This window comes from Brassica napus, chromosome A3, assembly GCF_020379485.1.
Source record: "Brassica napus cultivar Da-Ae chromosome A3, Da-Ae, whole genome shotgun sequence".
In the NCBI taxonomy this organism is placed as follows: Eukaryota; Viridiplantae; Streptophyta; class Magnoliopsida; order Brassicales; family Brassicaceae; genus Brassica; species Brassica napus.
This window is the reverse complement of record NC_063436.1, coordinates 15,107,561-15,122,580: the sequence shown is the minus strand read 5'-3', so window position 1 is coordinate 15,122,580 and position 15,020 is coordinate 15,107,561. Positions and strand designations below refer to the sequence as shown.

At 38.1% G+C, this 15,020-nt stretch overlaps 5 protein-coding genes across 9 annotated transcripts; 2 read left to right on the top strand and 3 right to left on the bottom strand.

The window, feature by feature from the left end:
* Positions 1–143: 143 nt before the first annotated feature.
* LOC106438931 (FHA domain-containing protein At4g14490-like) lies at positions 144–1,891 on the bottom strand. Its single transcript, XM_013880232.3, has one exon. The coding sequence runs from the start codon at positions 1,817–1,819 to the stop codon at positions 344–346; it is 1,476 nt and encodes a 491-aa protein (XP_013735686.2). The 5' UTR covers positions 1,820–1,891; the 3' UTR covers positions 144–343.
* A 239-nt stretch (positions 1,892–2,130) lies between these two features.
* LOC106443860 (zinc finger protein CONSTANS-LIKE 2) lies at positions 2,131–3,829 on the top strand. The gene is made up of 2 exons (XM_013885412.3): positions 2,131–3,227; positions 3,324–3,829. Exons 1-2 carry the CDS (start codon positions 2,793–2,795, stop codon positions 3,666–3,668), a joined length of 780 nt encoding a protein of 259 aa, XP_013740866.3. The 5' UTR covers positions 2,131–2,792; the 3' UTR covers positions 3,669–3,829.
* Positions 3,830–4,000: 171 nt separating this feature from the next.
* On the top strand, positions 4,001–12,969 carry LOC106443859 (UPF0496 protein At3g57100). The gene is made up of 2 exons (XM_013885411.3): positions 4,001–6,106; positions 12,804–12,969. Exon 1 carries the CDS (start codon positions 4,693–4,695, stop codon positions 5,722–5,724), a length of 1,032 nt encoding a protein of 343 aa, XP_013740865.2. The 5' UTR covers positions 4,001–4,692; the 3' UTR covers positions 5,725–6,106; positions 12,804–12,969.
* LOC106438928 (probable galacturonosyltransferase 9) lies at positions 5,943–8,069 on the bottom strand. The gene is made up of 3 exons (XM_013880231.3): positions 7,757–8,069; positions 6,495–7,691; positions 5,943–6,407 (listed from the first exon to the last, which is right to left on the bottom strand). The coding sequence occupies exons 1-3, from the start codon at positions 7,913–7,915 to the stop codon at positions 6,132–6,134; spliced, it is 1,632 nt and encodes a 543-aa protein (XP_013735685.2). The 5' UTR covers positions 7,916–8,069; the 3' UTR covers positions 5,943–6,131.
* On the bottom strand, positions 5,943–14,757 carry LOC111214109 (probable galacturonosyltransferase 9). Of its 5 annotated transcripts, XR_007338199.1 has the most exons (5): positions 14,448–14,757; positions 13,192–14,376; positions 12,809–13,104; positions 10,558–10,604; positions 9,878–10,484 (listed from the first exon to the last, which is right to left on the bottom strand). XR_007338199.1 is itself a non-coding variant. In XM_048776203.1 (4 exons), the coding sequence occupies exons 1-3, from the start codon at positions 14,604–14,606 to the stop codon at positions 12,829–12,831; spliced, it is 1,620 nt and encodes a 539-aa protein (XP_048632160.1). In that variant the 5' UTR covers positions 14,607–14,757; the 3' UTR covers positions 5,943–6,111; positions 12,809–12,828. The 5 variants fall into 5 exon arrangements, 4 of the variants coding, with proteins under 4 accessions (XP_048632160.1, XP_048632161.1, XP_048632159.1 ...); XM_048776203.1 differs by lacking the exons at positions 9,878–10,484; positions 10,558–10,604 and adding an exon at positions 5,943–6,111; XM_048776204.1 differs by having other exon boundaries at positions 9,878–10,604.
* Between the last annotated feature and the right edge of the window lie 263 nt (positions 14,758–15,020).

The window sequence follows — 15,020 nt, the reverse complement described above, 5'->3', positions numbered from 1 at the left end:
TTCTAAAACGAGTAGAGAATCAAGCACGAAAATAAAGGTGTGCCATTAGTAAACAAGAAGCAAAGCTTAGCTTTGAAGTTGAATAGCGTTACGGCATAGCTTGTCAAAGAAGGTGCAACATTATTAGTTGCGGTTACTAGTACTAGCACAAACAAAATCATCATCCAGATTAGCACCACCAAAGCGAGTTATATATATTAGATACAGGCTTTTATTTTCCCTGTGCTTCATACTACATACCAGAAGAAAAACGTTTAGCCGATTAAAAAAAGATGTTAGCTACCTAACTTCATAAGGACTAGCGTCATAGTTCTCTCTCAGGGGGATGGGTCTAAATTAAACTCTACACATCCATTTTCTTGCCCTGTGCTTGCTTCTGCTCTGCAATATACTGGTGAACTCTCCGAGATTTAGCTCTCATTCCCTCTATCAGCTCCTCTGTCTCATCCACTATCTTTTTCCGCATGTACACCTTCATGTATTCAAACCAATCTCCTAGTGTCATCTTCTCTAGATCCACCTTCTCTACATTCTTTTCATTCCTTGATTCCTGCTCAGCCTTTTCTTCTTCTTCTTCATCACACTCTCCATCTGATGTCTCAACTCCAACCTCAACGCTCTCTTCAACTGCATCTTGTAAGTTCTCTGCCTCTCCATCTTCTCCTAATGCGCTCTTCCCTAACTCAATCTCGACCTTCTTAGACGTCTCATCATCTTTATCACTTGTATCATCCTCCTTTTCATTTTCCTTATCTTCTACAACATCCTCTTCTCCTAATGTGGTCTTCCTTGACTCAATCTCCACCTGCTCCTCCCTCTTACATGCATCATCTTCTCCTAATGTGGTCTTTCTTGACTCAGTCTCCACCTGCTCTACCCTCTTAGGTGCATCATCTTCTTCATCACTAGGTTCACTGCGACCTTTCTGAGCTTCAACATCCTTTTCATTTTCCTTATCATCTTCAACATCCTCATCTCTAGCTTCCATCTCTCCTACAACGCTCTTCTTCTCCACTTTCTTCTTGTTAGCACGGGCTTGGCTCAGGACCATATCCAAATCCAGAAAAGAATCATCTCCACCAATCTCTTTCCTCTTGCTTCTCGTAGTTCTTCTCATCTCCTCTAAACCAGTATCCTCACTCTTTACATCCCCAACCTGCCTGCTGCTCCTTGTCCCTCTCTTCTTCGCTGAGATCTCCACTCCCTTCGGTGTATCCTCAATCTCCAATTTGATTGAATCCAAAACCGCCTCAGTGTTCTTCTTCTTACCTCCCCGAGCCCTAGAGTTTCCCTTCTTCTCCACCGCAACAGCCGCTTCTTCTTCCTCCTTCGTAATCGCTACTTTACTTCTCGTAGCCCTACCTCTCTTCGCCGGTTCAGGCTGCGTTGGTTTCTCCTGAACCGGATCCGGTTCTGGATCAGGAAGGCGTCGTCTCGTATTCCTTCTCGGCCTCGGGGGAAGCTTATGCTCCTCCTCCTCCACCTCCTCGGCCTGAAAATCAGTCTCGAAGCTCACTACAATGGAAGTATACTCACCGAGCTTGATTTCGTCTCCGTGGCGGAGAGTAGCGGGAGCGTCTGCGTCGAGAGATTCAGAGTTGAGCGTGGTGCCGTTGGAAGATCCGAGGTCGTGGATTATCCAGTTCTCGGAATCGGAGTCGATTCGGAGGTGTTTGGTGGAGATTCCGGCGTCTTTGATAGCGATTTCGTTGCCACGAACGAATCGGCCGATTCGGATAGTGGATCCGGGCTTGTATTCGAAAGATTCGCCTTCTCTTGGGCCCTTGACGAGCGCGAGCTTCAGCAGTGGCGGAGTCATCGTGTTTGAGAGTAAGAGCGTCTCTGAGAAGGTTCAGAGTCGGAGGGAATTTGAATCGTTTCGGATTTGGCAAAATCGAACGAACGAAGAAACGACGCTGAACCTGAAATGCAATAAACTTTGCAGGCCCATGGGCTTTTCCTCTTCGTAATGAATCATTTCAAATGTTCAAGTTACATTTTCTCATTTTCTTATTATGAAGGTTTATATATATGATGGTTCTATTTATATTAAACTGAGTGATTTTATTAAAACATTTATGTCTGATTGTTCTACTTACACATTATTGAAGATTTTACGTAAAAAAAATTCTATGAATATTGTATAATTGATAATAAATCGTTTTTATTTTATTTTTAAAACTTATAGTATAGATATATTAATGAAAATTTAACCAAAATAACTGACCAAAGAAACTTCACTTGTAAATAATATATAGTTTATGCATGATTTACCAATAAATTCAAACAGGAAGTGAGCTGAAGTTGATATAGATATATAAAAATATAATATAGTGTTTTCAACATATATAAATTTCTAAACAGATAGAGTAAAAGTCCGTAATATTGTAATCTTTAAAAAATGTTATAGCACAGTATTCACATTTATAGAGTTTCAAGAAGGGATAATGCCAAAGTTTTTTTTTTTTTGAAAAAAATAATGTCTAAATTCTTTACTCTACCTTTTAACCAAAAGAGGTGTAACAGTGTGTAATCTAATCACTTATGAGTAATGAAATAAGTAAACGGTAGCAAATTGGTAAACATGATCATCCACGTCAACTCATGAGGGTGGTCCCAATCCCATGAAGAAGGAAAGCTATACAAAGGAAGAGAAGATATATATACTTGGTGTAGATTTCTTCTCCTTTGCCAATGATATAAGACAAGACTTTCTCATCATTAATACATATCCTTACTTCAAACTTCGGACAGCCACAAGATGATCCAACTACTTTTACCAACCACTAACTATGCGCCAAGTGTTCACTTCCAGTATTCTATATAACAGTCTCATTAGCCTTCCCTCCTTTGTGATTACACTAACAGAGTGTTTAGTCTTTATTATGTTGAAAGAAGAGACCAACGAGAGTGGCTTTGTGGCGGGTAAAGAAGACGATGAGGCTGATAGAGAGGTGGCTTCATGGTTGATGCTGAATGCAGGGAAAGACAGTGATAATCACAACAATGGGTTCTTGTTTGGTGTTGAGTATCTTGACCTTGTGGACTACAGCAGCAGCGTAGACAACCAGTTCGAAGATCAGTACAGTCACTACCAGAGGAGCTTTGGGGGAGAAGATGGAGTTGTACCACTTCAAGTTGAAGAACCAAAAAGTTACCAAAAACAAAGCCATCACAACTATGGTCACTACAACTACAATGGTTCCTTAAAGGACCTAAACCATACTGTAAGCCTTCTTAGATAGCGTGCTTCCCACTCATCAACTCTTTAGTCCTCTTTACCATGGAGGATTGAAAATGTCTTTTGTTTTCTGTCATTATAGGTATCTGTTTCATCAATGGACATCACTGTTGTGCCAGAGTCAACAGAGAGTGACACAACAGTCCAATACTATAAAGAGACGATAGACCAACTATCTGGCCCACCTAGTCAGATGGTGCAGCAGCTAACTCCAGCGGACAGGGAGGCTAGGGTCCAGAGATACAGAGAGAAGAAGAAGAGGAGGAAGTTCGAGAAGACAATAAGGTATGCTTCAAGAAAGGCATATGCAGAAATAAGACCACGGATCAAGGGACGTTTTGCAAAGAGGACAGAAACTGAAGCTGATGCAGAACAACTCTTTTCAACATCTCTAATGGCCGGATATGGAATTGTTCCTTCATTTTGAACTCTTACGGCAGAGGTAGATGAACTAGATTGCATGCTGTAAATTAATTCTAGTTTGGATTTTATTACAAGTAGTTATATTACCACTGTTTCACGTGTGGATCCTTTGGTTTTGTGACTTTTGTAATATTATTACGAGTTAATCAGACGTGTTCACATATATACCTTGAGTGGTTTTAAGCAAACATGAAACACCTCTCTACAAAATTAAAATCCTATCATATGTGAAATGTTATCCTCTGGAACAGTGCCTAACTGGATTGTTACCACAAGAAAGAGATATGGGGTAGAGCTGTAATAAGAATATAAAAAAAAAAAATTGATTTCAACGGTCTCGTCAACTTTAGTAGTTGTTACGTTGTAAACAGAGGTTGGGAAGCCTTTCTCAACAGCCATTGTCTTCCTCTTTTCTTCTTCTTCTTGGTCTTCTCTCAGTTGAAAAAAGAAAAAGAAAACATCTCACAAACCTCAGATCTAAGAAAGACAGAACAAAGAAGTCATATCAAAACAGGGCAAGTGATGAGATAAAGAGTCAAACTTGGCCAATACGTAATCGATACATGCAATACAAAACTAGTGCTGTACTTAACCGAAATTACGATCTGTAACAATAATAAGAAAGACAATTATTACACCAACCTTCCTTAGTTTATTCGTGTAATAATTTTATTCTAGATCATGTATAATAATACGAAAAATTACCGTTTTATCATTTTACAGCTGTACTTAACGCAAAAAAGGAAATTCTGAAACGAAAAAGAAAACAATGAACACGATAAATGTTTATAAAAATGACAAATTAAATATTTAATTAAAAATGGAAATACCTACGAAAAAAAGGAAATATGGAAACTTTTACGAAAATTAAAAAAAAGGAAATTTAGCTCTTAACTTTTATCTATATAACACAACCTAACAGTACGCGCTTATCTCATAATACTTTCTGTAATCATCTCTGTGAATTGCTATTGTTACTTCTGTTCATCTCTATAAATTTCTAAGTGATCTTTGTGTGTTCTAATAAGATGAAATTTCGCGCCATATTTTCGAGTAAACGTCTCCGTCAAGGAATCTCAACGGTTTACCCTGCGATGACGACGTTCCTACCACGACCCTCCTCCTCTTCGATGATGATCAAATCTCAATCAGAAGAAAACCTAAGCAAACTAAGCGACTGTATGGACAACATGGACGACGACGTCTCGAAGATGTTCATGGAGTGCCATCAAACCGACTTCCGCAAAGACCCCGAGCTGCTTCGTCTTCTCAGCGATTACTTCACCACTAGCAAATCAGTCACCGAGCTCTGCGAGTCTCTGCGCAAGTGCTTGGAGAGAGCCGAACGCGACGAGTGCTTCTTGATCGACGAGACGTTGCGTGATTTCCACGAGGAGAAGAACGGTTACGGCGATTTGTTAGAAGCTAGCTTCAGAAAAACATTCAAAGATCTCAGTAAGTTCAGCAACCACGGTGACGATGTTTTCTCCGGGGAGTTTCTCAAGAAGCTTGAGATCTGTCACCGAGACTTAGGTACGATGATTGTTGAACTAGAGTCTACGATGAAAGACATCGACAAGAAGCTGAGACGTTTACGTGGAGGAAGAGCGGTTGTTGGGGCGGCGATGATCGCTCTAGTGGCCGTGGGAAAAGTCGTGGCGGGTATCTTTGTACCTGTACCGGTTGAAGCAGTGACCAACTTTGCTGCTTCGAGGTGGAGAGAGTCGTCGGAAACTCTGAAACGGGAGAAGACAGCGGTGACGTCGATGGAGAGGGAAACGATGGTGGCTCTCAAGGAGGTTGAGAAGATGAGCAGACTTGTGAGTAGGTTGGAGGCGGTGGAGAGATCCATTAGACTAACGGTGGACATCGCTGTTAATAAACGGTCGTCTGTGGCATTTGCTATGGGAGGGATGGAGGAGGAACTGAAGAAGTTGAAGTCAACGCTCGTTGACCTAGACAGAGAGACCGGAAGGTGCGATGGGTTTGTGCAGTTTGGACGTACATTGACTCGAGACAGGATCTTTGAGTTTCTGTCTTGCGGTCAGAAACGGTCATAACACCTTTGTTGAATTCTAACTTTTTTGTAGATATACAAACATATGATAAAATCCTTATTGCGTTTTGTAAAGTAGTTAGCTCATCATGATTTGAGTAATAAAATGCAACTAAATCAACATATGATAAAAATTATTTTATCTTCCTAATCCATTTCTCTTTAATGTTTCAATCCTAAGTCATAACTTTGCATGAAACAAACATTAACACATTGTAGTTTTGGATAAAGCTTTTGATGTGAAAGAGTTACACAAAATATAAATAAAGAACATAACTATGACAGAAAGAACAAAGCAAAACACTTTTGTAACCCTATATAATATAAAAGATAAACGTATATCAGCTAAAGAATGCCCTGAATGACTGAACACATATCGATTTGAGGTTACCTCTTCATCGATATCTTTCTTTAAAGACCAAAATTGCACATCTGCACAAACTCCATTTCGTTGTCGACGTATTTAGTCCAGAGAGACTTGTATTGGTTCATAGCAATGTCTAGCCATGGTTTCATGTTCCCATTGTAATGAATCACTGCTGCTTTTTTAATCTCGTCCATGCTCACTCCTGGGTTGTAGCCTAACCCAAGCACATGCCATGACTTGTCCAGTGATTTCGTCTTTGAATAGAATGTCATCAGTCCAGGAGGCAGAGTGCCTAATTTCCAGAGACTTCTGTCTTCATTCTGCTCAAGAGAGATTAACACACAATCAACACAAGATAAAGAGATTATTTGATATGCATAAGTTACAAAGAAAAGATATGGACTTACCAAGTTCTGCCAGTAATGGTATTGATCAGTGCATTTCTCACGCCTCCAAGCATTGAGATCAAATATATTCATCCCAAAGGCCCAAGCACAAGCATTGGGGTTAAAGCTCTCTTTAATCAGAGGATGAGTGAAGTTTAGATATTGACCATATCGATGAAAAGAGCCAAAGCAAGTCTCAACAGCTCCATTCACCTTCCCATCTAAATTAATCTTCCACAAGCCAGTCACGTCCTTCTGCACCACAACATCATCGTCCAAGAACAAGATCTTATTCAGCTTCGGATACATCTCCGGTAAGTAGAATCTCAAATGGTTCAACACCGAGAGATACTTCGGGTTCTTGAACTTGATGTTATGTTCATCTCTAGTCGCGTTCTCCGCCTGATTCTCAAAGTAAAACTTCTGCAACTTAGCAGACTCTAACTGCCTCAATACCGGCGCATACGAAGAGTTCAAGAACTTAAACTCCTCAACCGACTTAATCTCAACACGAGCACCACGGTCCAAAGGACGCATCTTAAACCAAACCTTCATAGCGGCGAGATTCATCCTATCAGTCACCACATGAAACACATGCTTCCACGGCTCCTCAGCGTTCACCACAACCGACCTCACCACAACGGAAACAGCAATCACATTATCAGAGAAAACCGCGTAGTGATAAAGACTCGGATCCTCAACAGCCGAATCAAACGGAGCATCCTTATACTTCTCAGGGTTAGAGATCCTCTCACCAACAAGCCTCATAGCCAAACAGTTAAGACTCTTGGGAACCGACTTAGCCGAGATCAAGCTCGCAACGGCGCCGTTTTTCTTAGCTTTCGTCAACTGTTCTTGAACAGCGAAGATCGTATCCTTGAGCTTCTGGATCTTGAGCTGTGTATCGTAACTCTCTTTGGACTCAACGATCATCATCCTCGCGGTCTTCACCTTATCTTTAACCTCTTTCTCGATCTGCCGAAACGCATCCTCCTCGATCGCGTTCCCGTTTTCGAGCTTCAGTCCAGGTTTGGCCTGCAGATCGGAGAAGTTAACCGCCAGATCTTCGAAGAGCTTCAGCTGCTTCGACGCGTCGAGCTTGAGCTTCCTAGCGTAAGCAGCGTAGGCGTTCACAAGCGTGAGGTGATCGGTGGCTTGCTTGTGGATCAGATCTAACCTCGTTTTCAACGGATCCGATTGAAACGTCCTCGGCAATGTCTAAACACCAAAAATCGAAGCTCAGATTCATTTCTAAATTTTGATTCGGATTGGGAAAAGCTTACGTGATCCAGGTGAGGTTGGTGACGAGAGGAGTTGAGGACGACGGAGAAGGTGGCGAGGAAGAGGAAAGAGAACAAGGCGGAGATGAAGATCCGGTACGAGAAGAAACTGCGGAGTCCCGATCCGACGCCGTTCCGGCCTCCATGGAAGGCCACCGCCATTTAGCTTTACCTTTTATAAGTCAGTTTAAAAAAAAAAGTTCAGATGGGGATGAGGTTCTTGCTTGCCCGATAGAGTGTGAATTAGCCTCTGGAGAGTGATGGGATGGATAGAGATCTCAAAGACATTTTAGTGAAGAAGACACGTTAATGTCATTAATCATTGGTTTAATAAAGGGCGGATATATATTTTTTAATTTTTTTGAATAATATTTTTGTAATCATATTTGTGTTTAATATTAATTTAATTTAATAAAATTTTTGATAACTATATTAAATAGTCAAGTTACATAATTATTCACTTATGCCATATGCATTTCAGAAATTATTTTTAAACTTTATTTCTAAAATGTGCAACATATTATATTTTTTAGTAGTTACCTAACATAATTAGTCAATAATATTCATACTTAAAAAACTCAATTCGGAATCGACCCAAAAATTAAAGTCTCATACTCTATTAGATCTGGCCTATATACTCCAATGGTTCTTAAAAAATTATATCTGAAAATCAATATTAAATCCAATCCGCACCGAAAATAAAACAAAATTTTTGAAAAGTTTTTTGAAAATAATAATTTGTAACATATTATGTTATATATATATATATGTGTGTGTGTGTGTAAATGGATTAATATGGTCTTCATTAACTTTATGTAAAATCACATTTAATAAATATTAATTTTTAATCAAATAAATTTTAAAAAACTCTTTTAATTAAAACCCATAGAGTATATCTTTATAAATAGTACTTCCATAATAATATCAAATACACATTTCAAATATACTCAGAATTTAAATTAGATATTGGCCATTTAATTAGGTACCAAATAGAAGATGACAGAAACCTTTAAGTATATATCGGAGAAAAATGGTGGTTACATCCACGATATAATGTTTATATTTAGTTCTATGCAATGCTGCGATTATTATGCTGAAGTAAACATGGCCTGCCCGATTATTATGCTGGTGGTTCCACAATATATAATTATATGCAGTTAGTATGGTTGAAAATAATTAATTGGACATAACCTATATCAATGGGTCACACTGATGTTTTAATAGAATAGATTACTAATTTATAGTGTAGATATAAACTCTCAATATTATTAAAACCCCAGTCTCACCCTTATACTTTAGGACATTAACATTTTATTACCAAAGTATTTGAAACCAGCAGCTTAAATACTTAAAAGTATTGTTTGCATAAAATTATTATCAACTAACACTTAACTGCACAAAATTTTTAAAAAAATTAAACAAACATAAAGTTTCTGTCCATTTTGTAACAATTGATTATTTCATTTTTAATTTTGCCACTCAATAATTAATTGAAGAATGAATATACTCGCATAATATTTGGTCTGATTAATGTGATTTAAAACAACAGGAACTGGTTCAGCGCAGCGGATTCGACAGGACAACATCGGCGTTCGCATCATCTCCACTAGACAGTCCCACCGCCGATCACCAGGTTTACTTCCATTCCTTAAAAGTAACTCGAATAAGCAATCAATTAAAACTCTTTCAGAAGATTTTGCGTCTTCTACAAGAGGAGATAGCTGGTGCACCTGTTTAGAGTCGTTTATATGAGGTACCATTGTTCTCTGCAGTGTTTTAAAATGTTAACATGTTTAACCTTTAGAGTGCTTATATCCAAACTATGTTTCTGACATGTTGAACTTGGTGAGGAGGCATTGTTTCCCCGTGTACTGGAATGGAGATAACTGGTGTGTGCTTAGAGGCCAGAAACATTAAACAGTTGGAGATTGCATATTGTAACAAGGTAATGTCTTTCACTAGAGTATGTGTCGACTAATATATCCAAATTTTCATTTTTATGCCCACACTATTTTGAAAATCACTGCTATACAGCTTATCAACTATTTATTTTTGTATTCTTTCATTTTTTTTTAAACTTCTACGAATATCGAGGAAGCAAAAACTAAAGCTGCCACAACTAAGGAGCGAGAGCACTCTGTGAATGAACTCCACAACGAGCTTATTCAAAATTTGCTACATAGTCTTACAGAATCAACAATCACTTCAGATTTTCAGACTCAACAGTTGCGATTCGCTACACCTAACTTACCCAGATCGTCAAGATCACAGAGTCTGTGCATTCACTTTGTGCATCAGAAGTTCTGATTCAGAACATCTTATGGAGCTTACTTAGTTCTGCTTGCAGGTCGACTATTCCTTAATACAACATCTGACACTCATTTCTACTTTAACAATGAAAGCGGCTCTGGCTAGAGCTTCTTCCAAGAGTAAGAATCTTGAACAACAGGATGTTTGTATCACTTCCCTCCTACACACTTTCTCAAGAATCTTACACGTTCTCAACTGCAGATTGCGTGGGAGTGACGTCAACTGATCATCCAGTTCTGATAATTGTGGAGGTGCATAAAAATAGAGTATCTACGTGTCTCTTCTGCAATGGCTCTGACTCCATGGGTCTGAGAACACCTCCAGAAGCATAACCGACCGGCGGACGAACGAAGTGATACGGACACATCACCTGGAGTACCTAATGTATTGAGCGGAAACACTGCTGGAGAAGCTCTGTTTCCTGTGCCAAAGGGTCCCATCAAAGAAGGCACACAAGACTTTATAACACAACTCTTGAATAAGATTATCTTTACTTTGTATTTGGGCACCCTGAAATCATCTCCTCTGTCTTGAAATTATCCTAACAATAAAGAAAATTCCTACGATTATCACTTATCGTCTTTAGTTCCGTAACCCAACTTCTGCTCACAAGTTTTAGACACGACAAGAATCACACTCTTCCATGCTCAAATTGGTTGTATAAGTGCCCAAACAGGTTTCGATTCCATACTATGGGGCTGTTGAGCCAAAGAGTGGAAGCTTACAAATTTCATTGGGAGATGAAACTTGGGGAAAAAACAGGTTCTCAGATTCTCACAATTTTGATGTGCTATACTAACCGTAACAAACATGATGACCAATATCGAAATTACAATCAAACGAATATGAAATAACATTAATTAAACATATTGATTAAAATGTAAAGATATGCTGGGACAATTAAATTGTATATTTGTGATAAAAATTCCAGTTACATAAATTGTTACAAATCTAAATAAAAACTAAAATAATAAATATAAAATGACGTGTATCAAATATTTATATAATTTATATAACATTTAATTTGAAATTCTATTAAACTTCAAATATTTTCATTTTTTTTCTCTTCAATCTAAAAACGGAAAAAGCTATACTAATACATAAATATACTGAACCAAAACCTTTTAATTTATAATGAAAATGGTAATTCCAAAAAAAAAAACAATATTAAGACTGTAAAAACACAATTAATAAAATAAATATTAATTGAAAGCAAAGTTAAGTAAAATAAAGCAGAACAAGAATTTAGAATTTTAATTACTATTAAAAATATAAATCAACAACTAAAAAATTAGTCATTAGCCGTTAAAATACCTATAAAAATAATAATTATAATATTAGGAAACCAAAATATGAATAAATATAATTGTAAAACATGACACATAATGTGATAGTTAACTTATCACAAAATTGCTAATCGTAATCATGTTATAAAAAAAATCACTTATCATCAAATAAGCATATAAAAACATTTGAGAATAAATTAACTGAGGAACACACAAATAAAAACATTAAAATCACAAACATATCAATATACTAAATGAACCCATTCGTGTTCAAAACCTTCCATTTCACAAGTTTTTTCAAGTTTTCCTATTGGAATCTTTGGTTTTAATTGGCGTTACTAATTTAACATTTAGACCAACTGATCGAGCTGACAAACCATTGCTTTCCTACTAATGCCTCCATCGGTTTAACATTTTCATTGACCTATGGCTAAATCTTGATTTTACCACCTTTCTAAATCCGACTTTGCTATGCCTTAGAGCATCATTCAATCAACGTAATTCAGATTGCCATTAAGGTTCCTTTTTTGCCATTAAAGTTCTTTAAACCAATCATCCCACTATGAAAAAGAGAAAATATACCAACTGATTATAAATGATTAAACAAAGTACACACTACTCCTATTCAACTTTTATGTAGGATGAATGTCACTCACATAAAACTATGAGAATTGGTTGTATAAAACAAATAAACTCATTCCTATGAGATTGAAATAACTAAAATAGACATTGTGAGGCCAAATGTTTAACCATAAATTTATTACGAATCACTTGATATAAGTATAAATCTCAACTGCTTTGCAAAAATAAATACTCCAACTCCAAGCAAAACGATGACGAGCTCCCAAGCGCAAAAAAAAAAAACAGTTACTCAATGGAGTGTGGATTCCAAACTTAAACGACCAACAACACAAAAATCCTTGAAAGCCCATAAAGTTTTGAAATATATTAACCGAACACTTCTTCTCCAATTCAAATTGTTCATACAAATCAAATTTACTGGTATTGTATACTATAAATCAGTTTCAGAATCATACAAACTCACTCACATCACATTTAATTCCTCATCCAAGTGACCTCATGCAATCACACTTCCTGACACACAACATTTTAAAAAAACTAAAATCAGTATCACACATATCAATTCCAAATGCAAACCTAATGCACTACCAATTTACATTTTCTTAGAAACTCAAATAACAAATAAGGTATGATATTAGAAATTTTTTTATAACAATTGTTTAACGTTTAACAAATGAAATTTACAATATGATCTTAGAAAACAAATTATACTTAAAATAATTTTTAAATGTTTTATAAAATTAAAATATATTTTAATATAAAGAATTATATTGTAAACTTACCCGCCCGTAGGGCGGGCCAACCCCTAGTAAAAGATAAACGTATATAAGCTAAAGAATGCCCTGAATGACTGAACACATATCGATTCTGAGGTTACCTCTTCATCGATATCTTTCTTTAAAGACCAAAATTGCACATCTGCACAAACTCCATTTCGTTGTCGACGTATTTAGTCCAGAGAGACTTGTATTGGTTCATAGCAATGTCGAGCCATGGTTTCATGTTTCCATTGTAATGTATCACTGCTGCTTTTTTAATCTCGTCCATGCTCACTCCTGGGTTGTAGCCTAACCCAAGCACATGCCATGACTTGTCCAGTGATTTCGTCTTTGAATAGAATGTCATCAGTCCCGGAGGCAGAGTGCCTAATTTCCAGAGACTTCTGTCTTCATTCTGCTCAAGAGAGATTAACACACAATCAACACAAGATAAAGAGATTATTTGATATGCATAAGTTACAAAGAAAATATACGGACTTACCAAGTTCTGCCAGTAATGGTATTGATCAGTGCATTTCTCACGCCTCCAAGCATTGAGATCAAATATATTCATCCCAAAGGCCCAAGCACAAGCATTGGGGTTAAAGCTCTCTTTAATCAGAGGATGAGTGAAGTTTAAGTATTGACCATATCGATGAAAAGAGCCAAAGCACGTCTCAACAGCTCCATTCACCTTCCCATCTAAATTAATCTTCCACAAGCCAGTCACGTCCTTCTGCACCACAACATCATCGTCCAAGAACAAGATCTTATTCAGCTTCGGATACATCTCCGGTAAGTAGAATCTCAGATGGTTCAACACCGAGAGATACTTCGGGTTCTTGAACTTGATGTTAGTCGCGTTCTCCGCCTGGTTCTCAAAGTAAAACTTCTGCAACTTAGCAGACTCTAACTGCCTCAAGACCGGCGCATACGAAGAGTTCAAGAACTTAAACTCCTCCACCGACTTAATCTCAACACGAGCACCACGGTCCAAAGGACGCATCTTAAACCAAACCTTCATAGCGGCGAGATTCATCCTATCAGTCACCACATGAAACACATGCTTCCACGGCTCCTCAGCGTTCACCACAACCGACCTCACCACAACGGAAACAGCAATCACATTATCAGAGAAAACCGCGTAGTGATAAAGACTCGGATCCTCAACAGCCGAATCAAACGGAGCATCCTTATACTTCTCAGGGTTAGAGATCCTCTCACCAACAAGCCTCATAGCCAAACAGTTAAGACTCTTGGGAACCGACTTAGCCGAGATCAAGCTCGCAACGGCGCCGTTTTTCTTAGCTTTCGTCAACTGTTCTTGAACAGCGAAGATCGTATCCTTGAGCTTCTGGATCTTGAGCTGTGTATCGTAACTCTCTTTAGACTCAACGATCATCATCCTCGCCGTCTTCACCTTATCTTTAACCTCTTTCTCGATCTGCCGAAACGCATCCTCCTCGATCGCGTTCCCGTTTTCGAGCTTCAATCCAGGTTTGGCCTGCAGATCGGAGAAGTTAACCGCCAGATCTTCGAAGAGCTTCAGCTGCTTCGACGCGTCGAGCTTGAGCTTCCTAGCGTAAGCAGCGTAGGCGTTCACAAGCGTGAGGTGATCGGTGGCTTGCTTGTGGATCAGATCTAACCTCGTTTTCAACGGATCCGATTGAAACGTCCTCGGCAATGTCTGAACACCAAAAATTGAAGCTCAGATTCTAAATTCATTTCTAAATTTTGATCGGATTGGGAAAAGCTTACGTGATCTAGGTGAGGTTGGTGACGAGAGGAGTTGAGGACGACGGAGAAGGTGGCGAGGAAGAGAAAAGAGAACAAGGCGGAGATGAAGATCCGGTACGAGAAGAAACTGCGGAGTCCTGATCCGACGCCGTTCCGGCCTCCACGGAAGGCCACCGCCATTTAGCTTCACCTTTTACAAGTCAGTTTAAAAAAAAAATAATTCAGATGGGGATGAGGTTCTTGCTTTCCCACGATAGAGTGTGAATTAGCCTCTGGAGAGTGATGTGATGGATAGAGATCTCAAGACATTTTTGTGAAGAAGACACGTTAATGTCATTAATCATTGGTTTAATAAACAATTACTAATTTATAGTGTAGATATAAACTCTCAATATTATTAAAACCCCAGTCACACCCTTTTACTTTAAGACATTAACATTTTATTACCAATGTATTTGAAACCAGCAGCTTTAATACTTAAAGTATTGTTTGCGTAAAATTATTATCAACTAACACTTAACTGCACAAAATTAAACAAACATAAAAATGGTAGTTTCTGTTAGGGGTGTCAAAATGGGTCATGACCCATAGATT